The sequence below is a fragment of the Lepus europaeus genome, chromosome 5 (genome assembly GCF_033115175.1).
Source record: "Lepus europaeus isolate LE1 chromosome 5, mLepTim1.pri, whole genome shotgun sequence".
Taxonomy (NCBI): domain Eukaryota; kingdom Metazoa; phylum Chordata; class Mammalia; order Lagomorpha; family Leporidae; genus Lepus; species Lepus europaeus.
In genome coordinates, this window is record NC_084831.1 from 23,927,651 (window position 1) to 23,941,444 (window position 13,794).

A 13,794-nucleotide genomic window follows, 5' to 3' on the forward strand; every position below is an offset into this window, starting at 1 on the left:
AGCGAGTCTGGGCTGGTGCCCCTGCCACTGGGCCTTAGAGGCTGAGGCCACGGCCCTGGGGAGTGGGGAACGACTGGTGGCCCAAAGCATAGACGCGGGATTTGGGGAGACCCGAGTGGAGGCCCACGCCTGTAGGGGTGAGGCGGAGCTCGGCCGCCCGGCGCCAGCCCTCCATCTAGTGGGAAGTGTGGGAATGGCGGAACGCAGGGGTGGGGCGCGGGGAGGGGGCCGCGGCCCGCAGAATCCTTCGTCTCCCTGGACATTCCGTGGCGCCTACACAGCACCATCCTGGCCAATGCGCTCCACCTCCGGGATGCGCCCCAATGGGAACGGGAGTCGCTGGACCATCTGCCCTCCCCGGCTGCCCCGGCTCCAAGCCCTTTCTTCTCATTGATGAGCTCTGGAACCTGGTCCCGGGTGTACCTGCCAACTGCCTCCGGTTTTACTCTCGTTTCCGCATCCCTTCTTCCTGGCCAAACGGTGCTTCTAACACAGAGGTCTGGTTGTGTCACTGATTAAGATGTTTCAGTGGCTTCTCCCGGCCCGGAAAAACTCCAAACGTCGACCTGGTGCTGCTGAGGCTCTGCAGCCACCCAGCTCGCCTCTGTCAGCCCCCCAACCCCTCGCCGGCCTTGGTCCACACTGGGCAAGGTTCCCTCACCACTTTCCCAGGACCTCACTCCCGGCCTCATCCTTGCTGTCTTCAAGGATGGCTGAAACTGCTCTCCTAGGAAGGCTGAGCCGCAGGTGTGAGCTGGTGCCCCTCATCTGTGCGCCCTCAGCCCCCGGGTGCACACCTGTCCCCCTCAGAGCGCTCACAACGGCTAATTGCCTAATTGCTTGGTCCCCCTAGTGGCAGGACAATGTATTGACATGCTCATTGCTTTGCGCCCCTGTATTTTCCCCTCCCACTTCCAAGCTGGTCGCCAAACGCTTTGATTTCCCTAGCCTCAGGGAACTGTGCAGGGCTGCACACAAAAGCTGCTTGAAGTCTGATGGCACATCCCGACTTGTGAAAAAGCTAACCTTCTGGAAGCAACCGTGGGGGGTGCTCCCAAGGGAGAGCGAGAGAGCAAGAACGAGGACAGAGAAAGGAGGAGAGACAGCGACTGGCTGCAGGGGGGTAGGGACCTGTCAGGTGGACCTGCCTGTATAAGTGCCAAGACACCTGGGGAGACAGGAACTCAGGCACTGGGGTACTAACCTCAGGGCCCCTCCTCCACCAAAAAAAAAAAAAAAAGGAGCAGCTCATTCACTGAACCTCAAGGGACCATGTGTAGGTGTCTCTATGTGGCCAGTGTGGAGGACAGGAGGCACCCCCTCCATGCCTAGGAGTGAGTGGGACCAGCAAAACCTTGCACAAGCCTTGAGAGGAGAGGGAAGGGGCCCGGGAATGGCTGAGACCGAAATTTCTGCCAACTTGTAGAAAAGGGCTCGGAGTGAGCCAGATTGGAGATGGTTAAAACAGAATACAAAAACAGGATACTTCTTGTCCATGTGCCAGGATTCCTACCTGCCACACCTGTCTGTGTGCATCTCCCATACAGAGCTGAGACCACCTCATTCAGAAGTGTAAGCTCAGGACCCAGTGTGGTGCCTGGCGCGTAGTTAAGCGTTCAAAACTCACTTGTCATCGGTAGCTACAGGAACCTGTCTATAACCCAAGTCAGTTTCAGCGCCACCCCCCAGCCCCAGCTGGCAGAATAAAATCCAAGCCTGTACCGCGGCCTGCCAGGCCCGATGCGATCAGATCCAGCTTTCCTCCAGCCTCCTCCCTGCAGCCCGTCCTCGCTGTTGGAATGCACTACTTGCAATTCCCTGAGCCTGCCAGGTTGCTTCACGGCTCGTGCACCCTCGTCCGGTATGGCCTTGCCCCCTTCTCTGCTGCTGAGCCTCCAGTTAGTCCTCAAAGCTCAGCGCAGGTGTTCCCGAGTCCCCTCTGAGCCCCCTTCCCCAGGCAGGGGCGACGGCCACGTTGGTCTCCTCCTCCCAGGGCTGCTTCTCCAGACAGTGGCCTTCTCTAGTGTCTGAGTCCCTGTGCCCGGCCCAAGAACCCAGGGCACCAAATGCTCACTGTTCACTCAGCTTCAGCCCTGCTCCTCCAGGGGACTTGTGGGGCGACCTCAAGTGACTTCTGCCCTCTGGGCCTCGGTTCTCCTGGCAGGACTGTGAGGGCAGGGTCCCTCTCCCCCTCCGTGGAGCTTGGAAGTGACAGCAGGTAAAACACCATGCACTTGTTTGCCCTGAAGGCCAGCCGAGCACAGAGCAGACTCAGTTGCACAGGCCACACCCATGCATGTCCCCCTGGGAGCAAGCCCCTGCCCAAACAGCTGCTGTGACACCCTCCCCTGAAAGCACAGGGAGCTTTCTGGGCATGGAGGCTCTGTCCTCCCGTCCCCACCCCCACTCAACCACTGGCCTTGACAGTGAAAAATTCAGCAGCAGTCAGGGCTGCCAGTCCGGCCTCGGCATCGAGTTAGTATTCAAGGAATGAGCCGTCTGCAATATGCATGCCCCGAGGCTGCTGTCCTCTGGGGCTCTCCCCTTCCCAGGCCTGCCTGCGTGCCCTCCCCCCACCCTCCACCCCAGGCAGACACAGACACAGCCTGCCTGGGGTGGAGGACTGAGGGCCAGACCCTCGGCCCTATTAGCTTCCTGGACACCCCTCTCTCAACGTCTCCTCATTCATTCATTCGCTCACTCATTCATTCACCAATGTCCATCAAGTTCTTATCATGTGCCAGGCGACAGCACGTATGTCAGTGAAATTGGCCCTGCTCTGCCCTCAGGGGGCTACAGTCCAGTGGGAGAGCCAGATTATACACAGGGTGATAGGATTTCCAGTCAGGAGAAACACTACTGGGGAAAGAGCGAGGTGAGGTGATAAAAATCAATAAAGTGACCAAGGAGGCAAGGGGCAGTGAAGCTTCGATCAAAGCAGAAGTCAACAAACTCGTAACCGGGGAAGAGCCTTTCAAATGGAGGCCACAGCAAGTGCAAAGACCTGGGGAGAAACCATGGGATGTGTCCAAGCGGCAGACGGGCGGCCGTGTGGCTGCAGCTCAGTCAATGAGGGAGGCAGGAGATGTAGCTGGAGCACTGGAAGGGCCAAGGTCACCCCCGGCCCCTTGGGTCATGGTCGGGAGCTTTAACTTCATTCCGAGAGCAAATGAAAAGAAAAAAATACGAGCCTCCTCTCAACTCCTCAGCCTGGGAGCGAGACCCAGCACGGGGGCTGGATCGGGCAATGTTTACTAAATGAATGAATGACCGAGTCAGGTTTTCCTGACTCCAGGCTTGACTCCCTGGCTCAGAGTGGCTCAGCTGGACTGCCAAAGACTCCTTGAGCAGCTCAGCTCAGGGCTCAGCCGGGCCAGAATCAGGCATTCAGGTGCCCCTCCCCCCGAAGTGTCTGGTGTACCCACGCAGGTTACAATGGAAATAACCCCGATCCATGTAGCTTCATATTTACATGCACGAGAAAAGAAAATGGCCTCTTTTTTAACGACATTCATCACAGCAGAATCACCCTCTGCTGCTTCGCTGTGTTATTGCTGCTGCTGCCTTGCTGCCGGCCCAAGCTGGACTCGGTCTGCCCGCTGGGTCACTCAGTGCAGGTCGGCAGGATTTGCTGGTCCGGCTTTGGGATAATGAGCAGCCAGGCTGTTGGTGAGCCACAGGTGCAAGAGGCCAGTAGCATGGTGGGCAGCTTGCTGAGGCCACGCCAGGTTTGGCAGGTGCTCAGGGTAAGGACTCTGGGGAACTTTCCCTGGGGTCCTCAAGGCTTGTCCCTGCCCATCTCTGACCCTCCAAAGACTGTACCAGGTGACCAAGGTGTGTAAGGCTCAGTTACTTGCCCAAGATCCCTGAGCCAGTTGGGGACACAGCCGCAATTCAAACCCAAGCCTGGCCTCCACAGCACACCCCATTTCCTCACTGAGGGCGAGTGGGCTGGGGTGGGGAAGAATGCCAAGGGCCACAGCCCACCTGCACCTGCCTGGAGCCACAGAGCTAACAGAACAGTGGAGCTGGACCAGCGCCACGGCTCACTAGGCTAATCCTCCGCCTGCGGCGCCAGCACCAAGGGTTCTAGTCCCGGTTGGGGCGCTGGATTCTGTCTCTGTTGCTCCTCTTCCAGTCCAGCTCTTTGCTGTGGCCTGGGAGTGCAGTGGAGGATGGCCCAAGTGCTTGTGCCCTGCACCCGAATGGGAGACCAGGAGAAGCACCTGGCTCCTGGCTTTGGATCGGCGCAGTGCGCCAGCCATAGCAGCCATTTGGGGGTGAACCAATGAAAGAAAGACTTTTCTCTCTGTCTCTCTCTCTCACTGTCTAACTCTACCTGTCCAAAAAAAAAAAAAAAAAGGCTGGCGCTGCAGCTCACTAGGCTAATCCTCTGCCTGTGGTGCCGGCACCAAGGGTTCTAGTCCCGGTCCGAGTGCCAGATTCTGTCCTGGTTGCCCCTCTTCCAGGCCAGCTCTCTGCTATGGCCCGGGAGTGCAGTGGAGGATGGCCCAAGTCCTTGGGCCCTGCACCTGCAAGGGAGACCAGGAGAAGCACCTGGCTCCTGGCTTCGGATCAGCATGGTGCGCTGGCCGAGGCAGCCATTAGGGGGTGTGAAGAAGAACTGGGTGTGAACTGGGTGTGAACCAACGGCAAAAGGAAGACCTTTCTCTCTGTCTCCCTCTCTCACTGCCCTGTCAAAAAAAAAAAAAAAAAAAAAGGAACAGTGGAGCTGGACCCTACCCCCAGCCCCCTCTCTCAGGGCCTCGCTGGGCTGAGTCTAAAGTTTAAGCTCACCACTCCCATGATCCACTTTCTGGGGCCTAGAGATGGACCCTCATGTCAGGGTCCTCAGCAGGTTCCATAGATCACAGCACACCCAGACCCAGCACCCAGGAGGACTCCAGAGCCTGGGCCCGCACCGCGCTTGGACTCTGGGGCTCAGGGACGGGCTCTCCTGTCCCTCTAACAGGGGCGTGTTTCACAGGCTCCATTCTTCCCTCTCTCACTCAGCCCCAAACCACACTGGTCTGGGACGGACCCCGAAAGGGATCAGACTCAGCCCCTACCTGGGAGAGAAATTGTCCTCTCCTTTCCACCCCAGGGATGGGGCTCAGGAAACTCAAAGCAGAGTATGGTTCTCGCGGGCCTGGGAAGCCGCGTGGCTGAGAGCAGCACCCCAACATGTAGCCGATCTTCCTGAGCCACTTCCGGGCCGAGCTCTGCCTCCACTGGGTTCCAGCCGCGAACCCCACCCCCGATGAGTGGGAAGTGACAAATGAGCCCGGGGAAGTAGGGGGGAGGGGGCTGGCAATCGATGGCATTAACATGGTGCCCAAATTAAATATTGACTTTCTTGGTTGACGCTAGGGATCCTGGATTGATGGCTGGGGCCGTGCCACCACAGGGGATGGGAACAAATGAGCCTGGAGCAGCACCAGTGGGAAGTGGGGGCCTGCAGGGAGGACTTACCCCTGCTCCTGCCTGCTCAGGTGCAACAGGGTGAGCATTGTGGGGGGCCCAGAGTGCTGTGCCTGCGTCTCCATCTTGTGTCCAGGGAGCTTCCCCAGGGAAGCCAGAGTTCCCTCCTCCCAGGTCTTAGAATCCAGGTATTGTTGAGTGGTCCCTGCCACTGCACACCCCGCCCCCCAGTCCTACCTTCAGGAACTATAGTTGGCCCAGAGCCCAACCAATGCGCAGAATCCATCTCTGTGATGATATCTGTTCCTACGGCTCAGGACTGCCTCCCAGGTGGTAAGGTCGGTCTGCCATCACACGGGATCTTAAGGAGGGTCTCAGGAGAGCCTCTCCATCCCTGGAGACCTTCCACCAACCTCTCCAGCTAATTCACCATCAGCCCCCTCCTGTAGCTCTGAGCTTGCTTCCCACCCCCCCCCCCTTTTAAAGCACTGCTCCAAGAACTGTCTACACCGCCCGCATTTCCTCACCTCCCACTCACTCTACGGCCCATTCCTGTCTGGCTTCCTGCCACGTCCATGACCATAGCCCAGCGCCTCTCCTGAGCTCCAGCGCTGTGTGTCCAACCACCTACCTCTACAGAGCTCTCCGTTTGACCATCCTAAAGTTCACACGTCCAAGGCCAAATTCATGACTGTCTCTCCCAAAGCTTCTTCCTGTGTTCTCAAGCCAACCTCTGGTCATCCATCCTTGGCTCCTCTCCCAAACCTGCCCCACCAGGAGCTGACCATTCTACCCACTACATACACGCACGTTCTTCCTCCTCCACAGCTCCTCTCCAGTTTCTGGAGCGGGCTGGGCGGGCTCCTTACTGGTCTCTGCATCCACCCCTGCTCCTCCATGCCCTGCTATCCATTTCCCATCCACCCAGGGAAGTCCTGTGGATATGGATGTTGGATCACGTTAGTCCTCTGCTCAGTACCCTAGGCTTCCAACTAGTCTAAAGGCCAAAGCCCTCAGTGGAGCCTCCTCTGCCCTGGACAGTGTGTGATTTGAGGGCCTGGGAGAGGGGATCTTCCTGGAGTAGGTGGCCTTGGAGGGAGGAATATGGGGACAGATTGGACACCATCTTTATAAAACCTCACCCGAAGTCCCATGCACTGCCAAGGTGGGCATGAGGAAGCCCGAAAGGGAATGACTGGAGCTGCAGAAGTCAGCAGCACCCCACCCCCAGGTCCTCCCAAAGGCCACCCAGGCCATCTAATTTCCTTTTAATTGGTGTCTAATGGAAGTAAATTAAACCCAATCGAGTTTTAATGAGTTTGTTCAAATGCCAGCCTCACCTGCTGCGCATCTCCCACGGTCTGAGGCTGCAAGTGGGCTGGGAGAAGACAGGCTGTGTGGGTGGGGATAGGGATGGGAGCACACCTTCCCTCCAGCCTGCTGAGGTAGGCCTCGTACCTTCTTCTCCTTCCCCACACTCCTTTCCTCTATCCCAGGAATGTCTAGATTCTAGGAACAGTGCCATAGATCCTTGCAGGGAATTTCCTCTACACCTGCCAACCCCTCCACACCGCACCCACAGCCCTCAACACCACCTCTCCACAACCCAGGAACTAGGCTCTGGTTGGGCACCTCCTGTGCACAGAGGACACTGCATTGACTTGCCCAAGGTAACTGCTTTGCTCCGCCTAGAGCTGTGCTGTCCAGTATGGGAGGCAGTAGCCACACTGTGAGTACTCAGCACACAGAATGTGGCAAGAATGATCTGAGATGCGTGTGAATATAACACACTCTAGGGGCTGGCTCTCTGGTATAGTGGGCTAAGACTCCACCTGTGGCACTGGCATCCCATATGGGCACTGGTTCATGTCCCAGCTGCTTCTCTTCCAATCCAGCTGTTTATGACCCAGGAAAGCAGTGGAAGATGGACCAAGTGCTTGGACCCCTGCAGCCATGTGGGAGATCCAGAAGAAGCTCCTGGTTCCTGGCTTTGGATTGGCCCAGCTCCAGCCATTGCAGTCATTTGGGGAGCGAACCAGCAGACGGAAGATTTCTCTCTGTCTGTCCCTCTCTGTAATTCTACCTCTCAAATAAAAAAAAAAAAATCTTAAAACACACACACACACACACACACTAGATTTCAGACAGTATAAAAACAAATGTAAACCATTTCATTAACTTTTTATATTCATTGTCCAAATGCTCATTTCTTTATATATTTTGATTAAATATATTATTAAAATTAATTTTTTAAAACTTATGACTACTAGAAAATTTTAAGTTACATATATAGTTTACACTGTATTTTTATTGCCCAACCTCTGTGAACTGCTCACATGTGAACTGCCCCCTCCCTAGCCCCTGGGCCTGGTCTGGAAGGCAAGGAGTGGCTGCAGGTCAGTGTCAGTGAGCCTCTGTCTTGTCTCCCACGTCTAGGTCCCTTTCAGCACCCTGGACAGCATCCAGGACTGGCTTCCTGCTTCCAGTCCTAGGCTAGCCTTGGGGCCCAGGAAGGAATGGATGGGACAGGGCTCGATGACCCCTAAAATGTGCTCCCATGACTCCTCTCATGCTCTAGACACCCCGGGAGGAAGCCAGGGGAGAGATTATCATTCTCAACCCACATTGCCAATGAAGAGACCACGAGACCGTTGTGCAGGCCAAGTCTTCACTCAGCAAAGATCCATGAAGGCATGCTTTACATGGGCCTTGGCTGAGCACACAAACCCAAACCAAGGGGAAACAGCTGACAGGGAGTCTGTGTGATCGGCGTGACAGGAAGTGACAGGGTGTGCCAAGAGGTGTGGGCGCCCAGCAACTGCTGACTGCTGGGCCAGGAGGGGACCAGGAAGAAGAAGGAGTTTGCCAGTCCACCTGCTGAGGAGGGAGTTCCAGGCAGGAGGAACGCATGTGCACAGGCACAGAGGTGAGATGGGCAGGAGACACATCCCCAAGGGCCTTGCCTTCTAGGCCAATTCTAGGATCCGTGGACCGTGGCTAAACAGAGCAGAGGCCCTGCCAGAGCCACATTTTGGAAAGTTCGGACTTGGGCCAGGTGGTCGAAGAATTGGAGACTGGAAACAGAGAAAATGAGGAGAGCAATGATGTGAGGAGAAGTCCAGGAGAGGAGCGGCAGGTGGTTGGAGATGAGCCCAAATGGAAGGGTATCAGGCCAAGTCCTCTCCCAGATCAGGAAACCCATGTCGGGTGGCCACTGCTGGGGGAACAGGGACTTCAGGGCAGAGAGGGACAGCACCCCTCTTAGCACAGCCTGGCCTCTGCCCCCAGAAGCGGAGGGTCTCAAAGCCACAGATGCTGGTTAAGCAGAGTCAACCAGGGTCAAGGAGGGAAATGCACTTCAGTGTTCAGCCCCAAGGAGCCCCAGAGGTGGTGGCAGGTGGAGCCCAGTGCTGGGAGGGGAGCTCCAGGGGCACAGAGGAAGGTACTAAGGCCTTTATGTGGGGGCAGTGCTGGTTCAGAGAACAGCCTGACCCAGAAGGTGAGGTAAGGTCTGTTGGCCAAGGTCAGGGACAGAGGCTTTGCTTGGGAAAACCCTGGTCTAAGAATAGGCCCTCTCCTTCCTTGGGGGTTTGCTAGTCAGAATCTAAGAAAGCGAGTTCCTTCCCCAAAGAGGGGAAGTCTGCCTAAGAGAATGAGACTCCCCCTCCACAGAGAGAGCAAGGGAGGGGGAGGGGACAGCGGGCAGCTCTGTGCGCCGGGGTCCCCTCACTCAAGCCCGGCCCTTTGCCTCGGCCGCCCTTGCTGCAGCCCGCTCGCCTCTGAGTGGGCAGGTTCTCCAGGCCTCGGCTGGCTGGTGTCAGATTATGTCACTCCTGGCCACGAGTCCCAGTGTGGTCTCTTAGAAGCTAAGGGAGTTTGGGAAAGTCTCATCCCCTCTTGGGGGTCTCCATTTTCTCATCTGTAAATTGGGAGCGTCCCAACACCCATCATGAAGGGTGAAATGAGCCTGTGCATGAGCCAGCACTTGGCACACTCTGGTGCCGGGCTGCCAGAGGGGAGGCAGGCAGGTGAGCTGCGGGAGCACAGTCGTCACGGGCCTCTGCCCCTTGCCAGGCTCCAGAAGACCGGACTCGGACAGACCAAGGCCTGCCGCCCCCCCGCAACCCCTCCATCAGCTGCAACTCCTCCTTCTCAGCAGCCGGTACCCTCTTTTTTTCCTCCCAGGCTCCCACGGCACCTCACCCACCCCGAGCTCTCCAAGGGCCCGGGCCTGGGTCTCTGAGCCCATGGAGGGGACCCCCTAGAGCTTCCCATGTGCCCGTGCAGAAGAGCCATATGGGCCCTGCCAGAGGTTTTCACATGCTGCCCCATGTCCTTCCTCCTGTGTGTCCAGGAGCCAAGCAAGGGCCCACTTACGCAGGCCTGTACAGAAAACAACCCAGCGTGGAGTCTGACCTCCCCCCATGCCAGCCTGGCTCCTCTGTGGCCTTGAGCAAGTCACTTCCCATCTCCAGCCTTGTTTCTCTATGCATAAAATGGACAACTAAAGACCAGGGGTCTCGTCAGAGAAGCTCCTAGCAGGAAGACAGCAGGAGACCAGGCACCAAGGACAACCATGGTTCTGCAGAGCTTATGGGGGCCAGGCGCTCGCTGCACAATTGACACAGATGGGTCTTTTCCGTCCTCCTAAGAACCCTACGAGGCAGGCACTATTCCCAGACCCATTTTACAGATGGAGAACTGAGGTCTCGAAGCTCTGCCCCAGCTCCTGCCCAGGCAGTCTGGCCTCTGAGGCCCAGTGAACCACAGCCATGACCATGCCAGCCACTGGGCAAGGCCAGGCCGCTAGGGGCTGCCACCTCACATTTCTAATCTGCTCTTCCCAGCCCAGGCTGGAGAGCCGGCGGTCAAAATGAGGTCCGAGCCCAGGCTGCACCTCTCCATCCAGTCGGGGTTGACCTGACACCCTGTCCCCCTTTTCATCCCCCCTGCTCCCCACAACACACAATGTGTTGGGACCAAGAGAGGTGAACCAAGTCAGGGATCCAGGACCGGGCTATCACAGTGGAAGCAAACAGCTCAGCGGCCAAGTCCACAGAGTGAAGTTTATTCCCCACAAAGTTCCCCTCCCCCCTCCCCAGCCCGGGACAGGGACAGACAGGCCAGGGAGAAGACAGGCTCCAGTGGCAGAGGGGGCTTTGAGAAACAAGGAGGGGTCCTGGCCTCCCTCCCCTCTGCCCGGCCCTGCCACATCTGGCCCCTCCAGCCCGGCTGAGTCCTCTGCACCTCCCTGCCCAGCCCCCGGGAGTGGGGAGGGGGTGCTGGCTCCTGGGCAGTTCCAAAGTGGAGTGTGAAAATAGAGAGATATATATATTTCTACGCAGTGGGCAGTCCAGCGCGGCACTCACACCTCTGTCTGGAAGTCGCCGTCTGGTGGTTCTGTGGGCTCCCAGGCTGCTGCCCGGTGCAGAGCCAGCCGCTCTCGGGGCTTGGGGGGCAGCGAGCCCAGTGTCATGGATTTGAAAGTGCTCCAGCTCTGATGTCGCCGCTGTTGGGCCAGACCGGGGCGCTCCCCGGGGCTGGGCTTCTCCTGTGGAGGGAATGGCGTGGGCCGTGGAAATGGGCCAGCTCCCTCTACCCACTGCACACAAGGGCAAACTGAGCCCGAACGCCCCAAGCTACACAGCAGCCAAACACAGAGTTCAAGTACAGGTCTACAGGGTTCCATAGCTGGAGCCCCAGGCTCTTGCTCAGTGGCCCCTGGTCCGTGTCCCTGTGCCCATCCTCCCTCCTGGCCCTGGTGGGCCCAGCCATGCCCACCACCTGCAGTACCTTCCCCAGCCCCTGTGTAGCCCACAATGGTTGCACAAGCTGTGTGACAGGCCCGTGGTGAATGTGGCTCAGGGTGGCTGGCGGGCAGGGAGGGACTATGGCCCTCAAAGCCCTTCTCCCCGGCCCTAAGAAACAAAGCCGGCATTCTCTGTGTGGCCTGTCTGCCCTGGGGTCCCCAGGGGCCATGGCAGCAGTTTGGACCCTGGGCTCCAGGACAGAGCAGTCCCAGGAAGAGCCCTCACCTTGGCCGCGGACTGGCTGCGGTAGCGATCAAAAGTGTGGAACTTCTGGTTGAGCTCGTGGTAGAGTTCTGAGTGCCGTTTCCGGGTGTGCATCACCTTCTAGGAGCCACAGGGTGTCAGAAGGGCATGCCCCCGGAGCAGCCATCTGCCATCTGCCCCCCGACCCGGGCACTCAGCAAGGCTGCCTGCTGCCGGCCCTCCTGGGGCTATGGGCTTGGGCAGAGGGAACTGCATGGAAGCCACAGGCTCGGGGGCCTGGGGAGAGGCTCGGCAATGGGGCCTGGGCGCCTTTGGGAGAGGACCCTCCAGGGACGGACCTGGCCAGCACACCCCCCGCCCCCACGCCCCCAGCACGCTCACCTCAAAGTCCAGGTCTGAATACCGTAGCTTCTTTCGCTGGGGAGGAGCACCGAGCAGGCAGCGAAAGAGAACAAAGCTTCTTAACCAAAGGCAGGGGTCTTCCAGACAGGAAACCATTCCCCAGGGTCCCGCCTGCTGCACCAGCCCCAAACCCAGGCCCAGGACTTGGGAATCCTTAGTGGGCAGCCCTTGGGGTCGGGAGAACAAGGGCCCAAAACACACACACACATAGTGGAACCTGCAGGCAGATGCCCAGGGGAGCACACACGCTGACATACGCGTGACACAGCTCACACGCAGGATGGACGTCCGGCATGGCTGGGACAGATTCTTGCACAGGCCACAGAATCACCACTCGGGCCCTGTGTCCCTTCCCTCTGTCCCACCTGGCCCCGTTCCCGGTCTCTGGGACCCTCCACTTGTCCTGCAAGCTCAGGGACTCACGCCTGCCGAACCACGGCCCTGCCGAACCACGGCCCTGCCGAACCACGGCCCTGCCGAACCACGGCCCTGCCTCCCGCCCCTCCCCGCCTTCAGCGCCTGAGACCACATGTGAGGCCCCACAGCAAGGCCGTGCCCTGTGCCGCTCCTCAGGGTTTTAGAATGTTGGCAGCTGGAGGGAGGACTCGTGAGACCAAGGCCAATTCTCCCAAGTCACAGATGAGCACACCGAGGCCCAGGGAAAGGGGACCTGTCTCAGGGCCCTCGGGGGAGACTCTAGAACCTGGGTCTGGAGCTCCTACACCCCAGGCTTGGCGAGCATGCTCACCACCCTAGACCACACCCCCACCGTCCTGGTTCTCCTCCCACCTCTCCCCTACTCTCCGTCTACCGCCCGGCCAATCAGGATTCTCTACCAGGAGGCTCCTCCTGCCCTTCACCTGCATGTCCCCTCTCCCCCACCACTCCTGGAGGCCACAGGAGGCCTTTCTCTGGGCCCTGGCATCCTGTGGCCACCGCCCACGCCGCCTGTGCCCAACTGCCAGAAACTGCACTTCCGCGCCTCGGCCTCCGCTGCCCCGCTGCGGCTGCCCACCCGGTTCTGGACGTCATCTCTGACCCCTCGGGACACCGCCATATGTATCACCACCTCCCACACGAGGAGCCCACCATCGGCCCCTGCTCGGCGGCCCAGGCACGGGCAGGTGTCCACAGAACAAGACCTGCCGTGCCACTGAGCGCACCCCGCTCCGGCGCTAGTGTCGGGATTTTCTGTCTTTGATACGCCTTCCTGTTCCGCCATCTGCGGCAGGAGCAGGCACCAAATGTTCACAAAACATTTTGGGAGAAAAACCTAAACTTGCAAACCCCTCGCTGCTAACTTAATTTTCTTCGTGCGGAGGAGGGGCAGCAGGTTTCTGAGGCCGACCGTGAGCCACCAATCACATCTGAGCTGAGACTCCGGCCCCTTTTTCCTTATGCACTGCGCTGCCAGCCCTCCAACTGGAATTCTAGAACATTCTGGGGTTCTACTGTGGGCCACTACCATTGGCTTATCCCCAGTGATCCTCTGCAGGAACAGGCCTGGGGACAGGGGAGGGGAGCTGGGGCACCCACAAAACCCACAGAGGCTGGGATATGAAAGGAGCTTCGAGCTCAGGAAGGGGTGAGGGCGGAGGGGACAGCTGCTTCCAGGGCTGACAACGGCAGCAACTCCTAATTACCCAGCACTTTCCACCCCTCCCACACAGAAATGAATGCTTTCCATCACTCGGCTAGTCCTTGAGACAACTCCACGAAGACACGGTGACGCCTGCTTTCCATAGGAGAAACTGAGGCTGAGAGAGAGGGACTCAGGGCCTCACTGCCCATCAACAGTCCAGACCAGAGATCAGACTTGCATGACGTGCAGGCCCAGGCTCGGGCCCCATGCTGACAAGACAGCAGCGGAACCCCTGCCCCAGCCCGGGCTCCGTGCTGGCCTCACCCTAACCGTCACATCCTGAAGGAGGCGCCAAAGCCAGCGCAAGGGACTTGA

General features: G+C 58.5%; 1 protein-coding gene across 10 annotated transcripts in view; it reads right to left on the reverse strand.

Moving 5' to 3' along the window:
* Positions 1-10,481: 10,481 nt before the first annotated feature.
* The window catches only part of ADGRB2 (adhesion G protein-coupled receptor B2), a 33,266-nt gene continuing 29,953 nt past the window's right edge, over positions 10,482-13,794 (reverse strand). For 6 of the 10 annotated variants that reach the window (XM_062193225.1, XM_062193222.1, XM_062193219.1 and 3 more), the window contains 3 exons: positions 11,817-11,852; positions 11,457-11,555; positions 10,482-10,972 (listed from right to left, as the gene is read on the reverse strand). In XM_062193225.1, coding sequence (XP_062049209.1) covers positions 10,787-10,972; positions 11,457-11,555; positions 11,817-11,852 — 321 coding nt within the window. In that variant the 3' untranslated portion in view covers positions 10,482-10,786. The remainder of the gene's footprint in view (positions 10,973-11,456; positions 11,556-11,816; positions 11,853-13,794) is intronic. The other 4 variants (XM_062193224.1, XM_062193221.1, XM_062193217.1 and 1 more) reach the window with 1 other exon arrangement.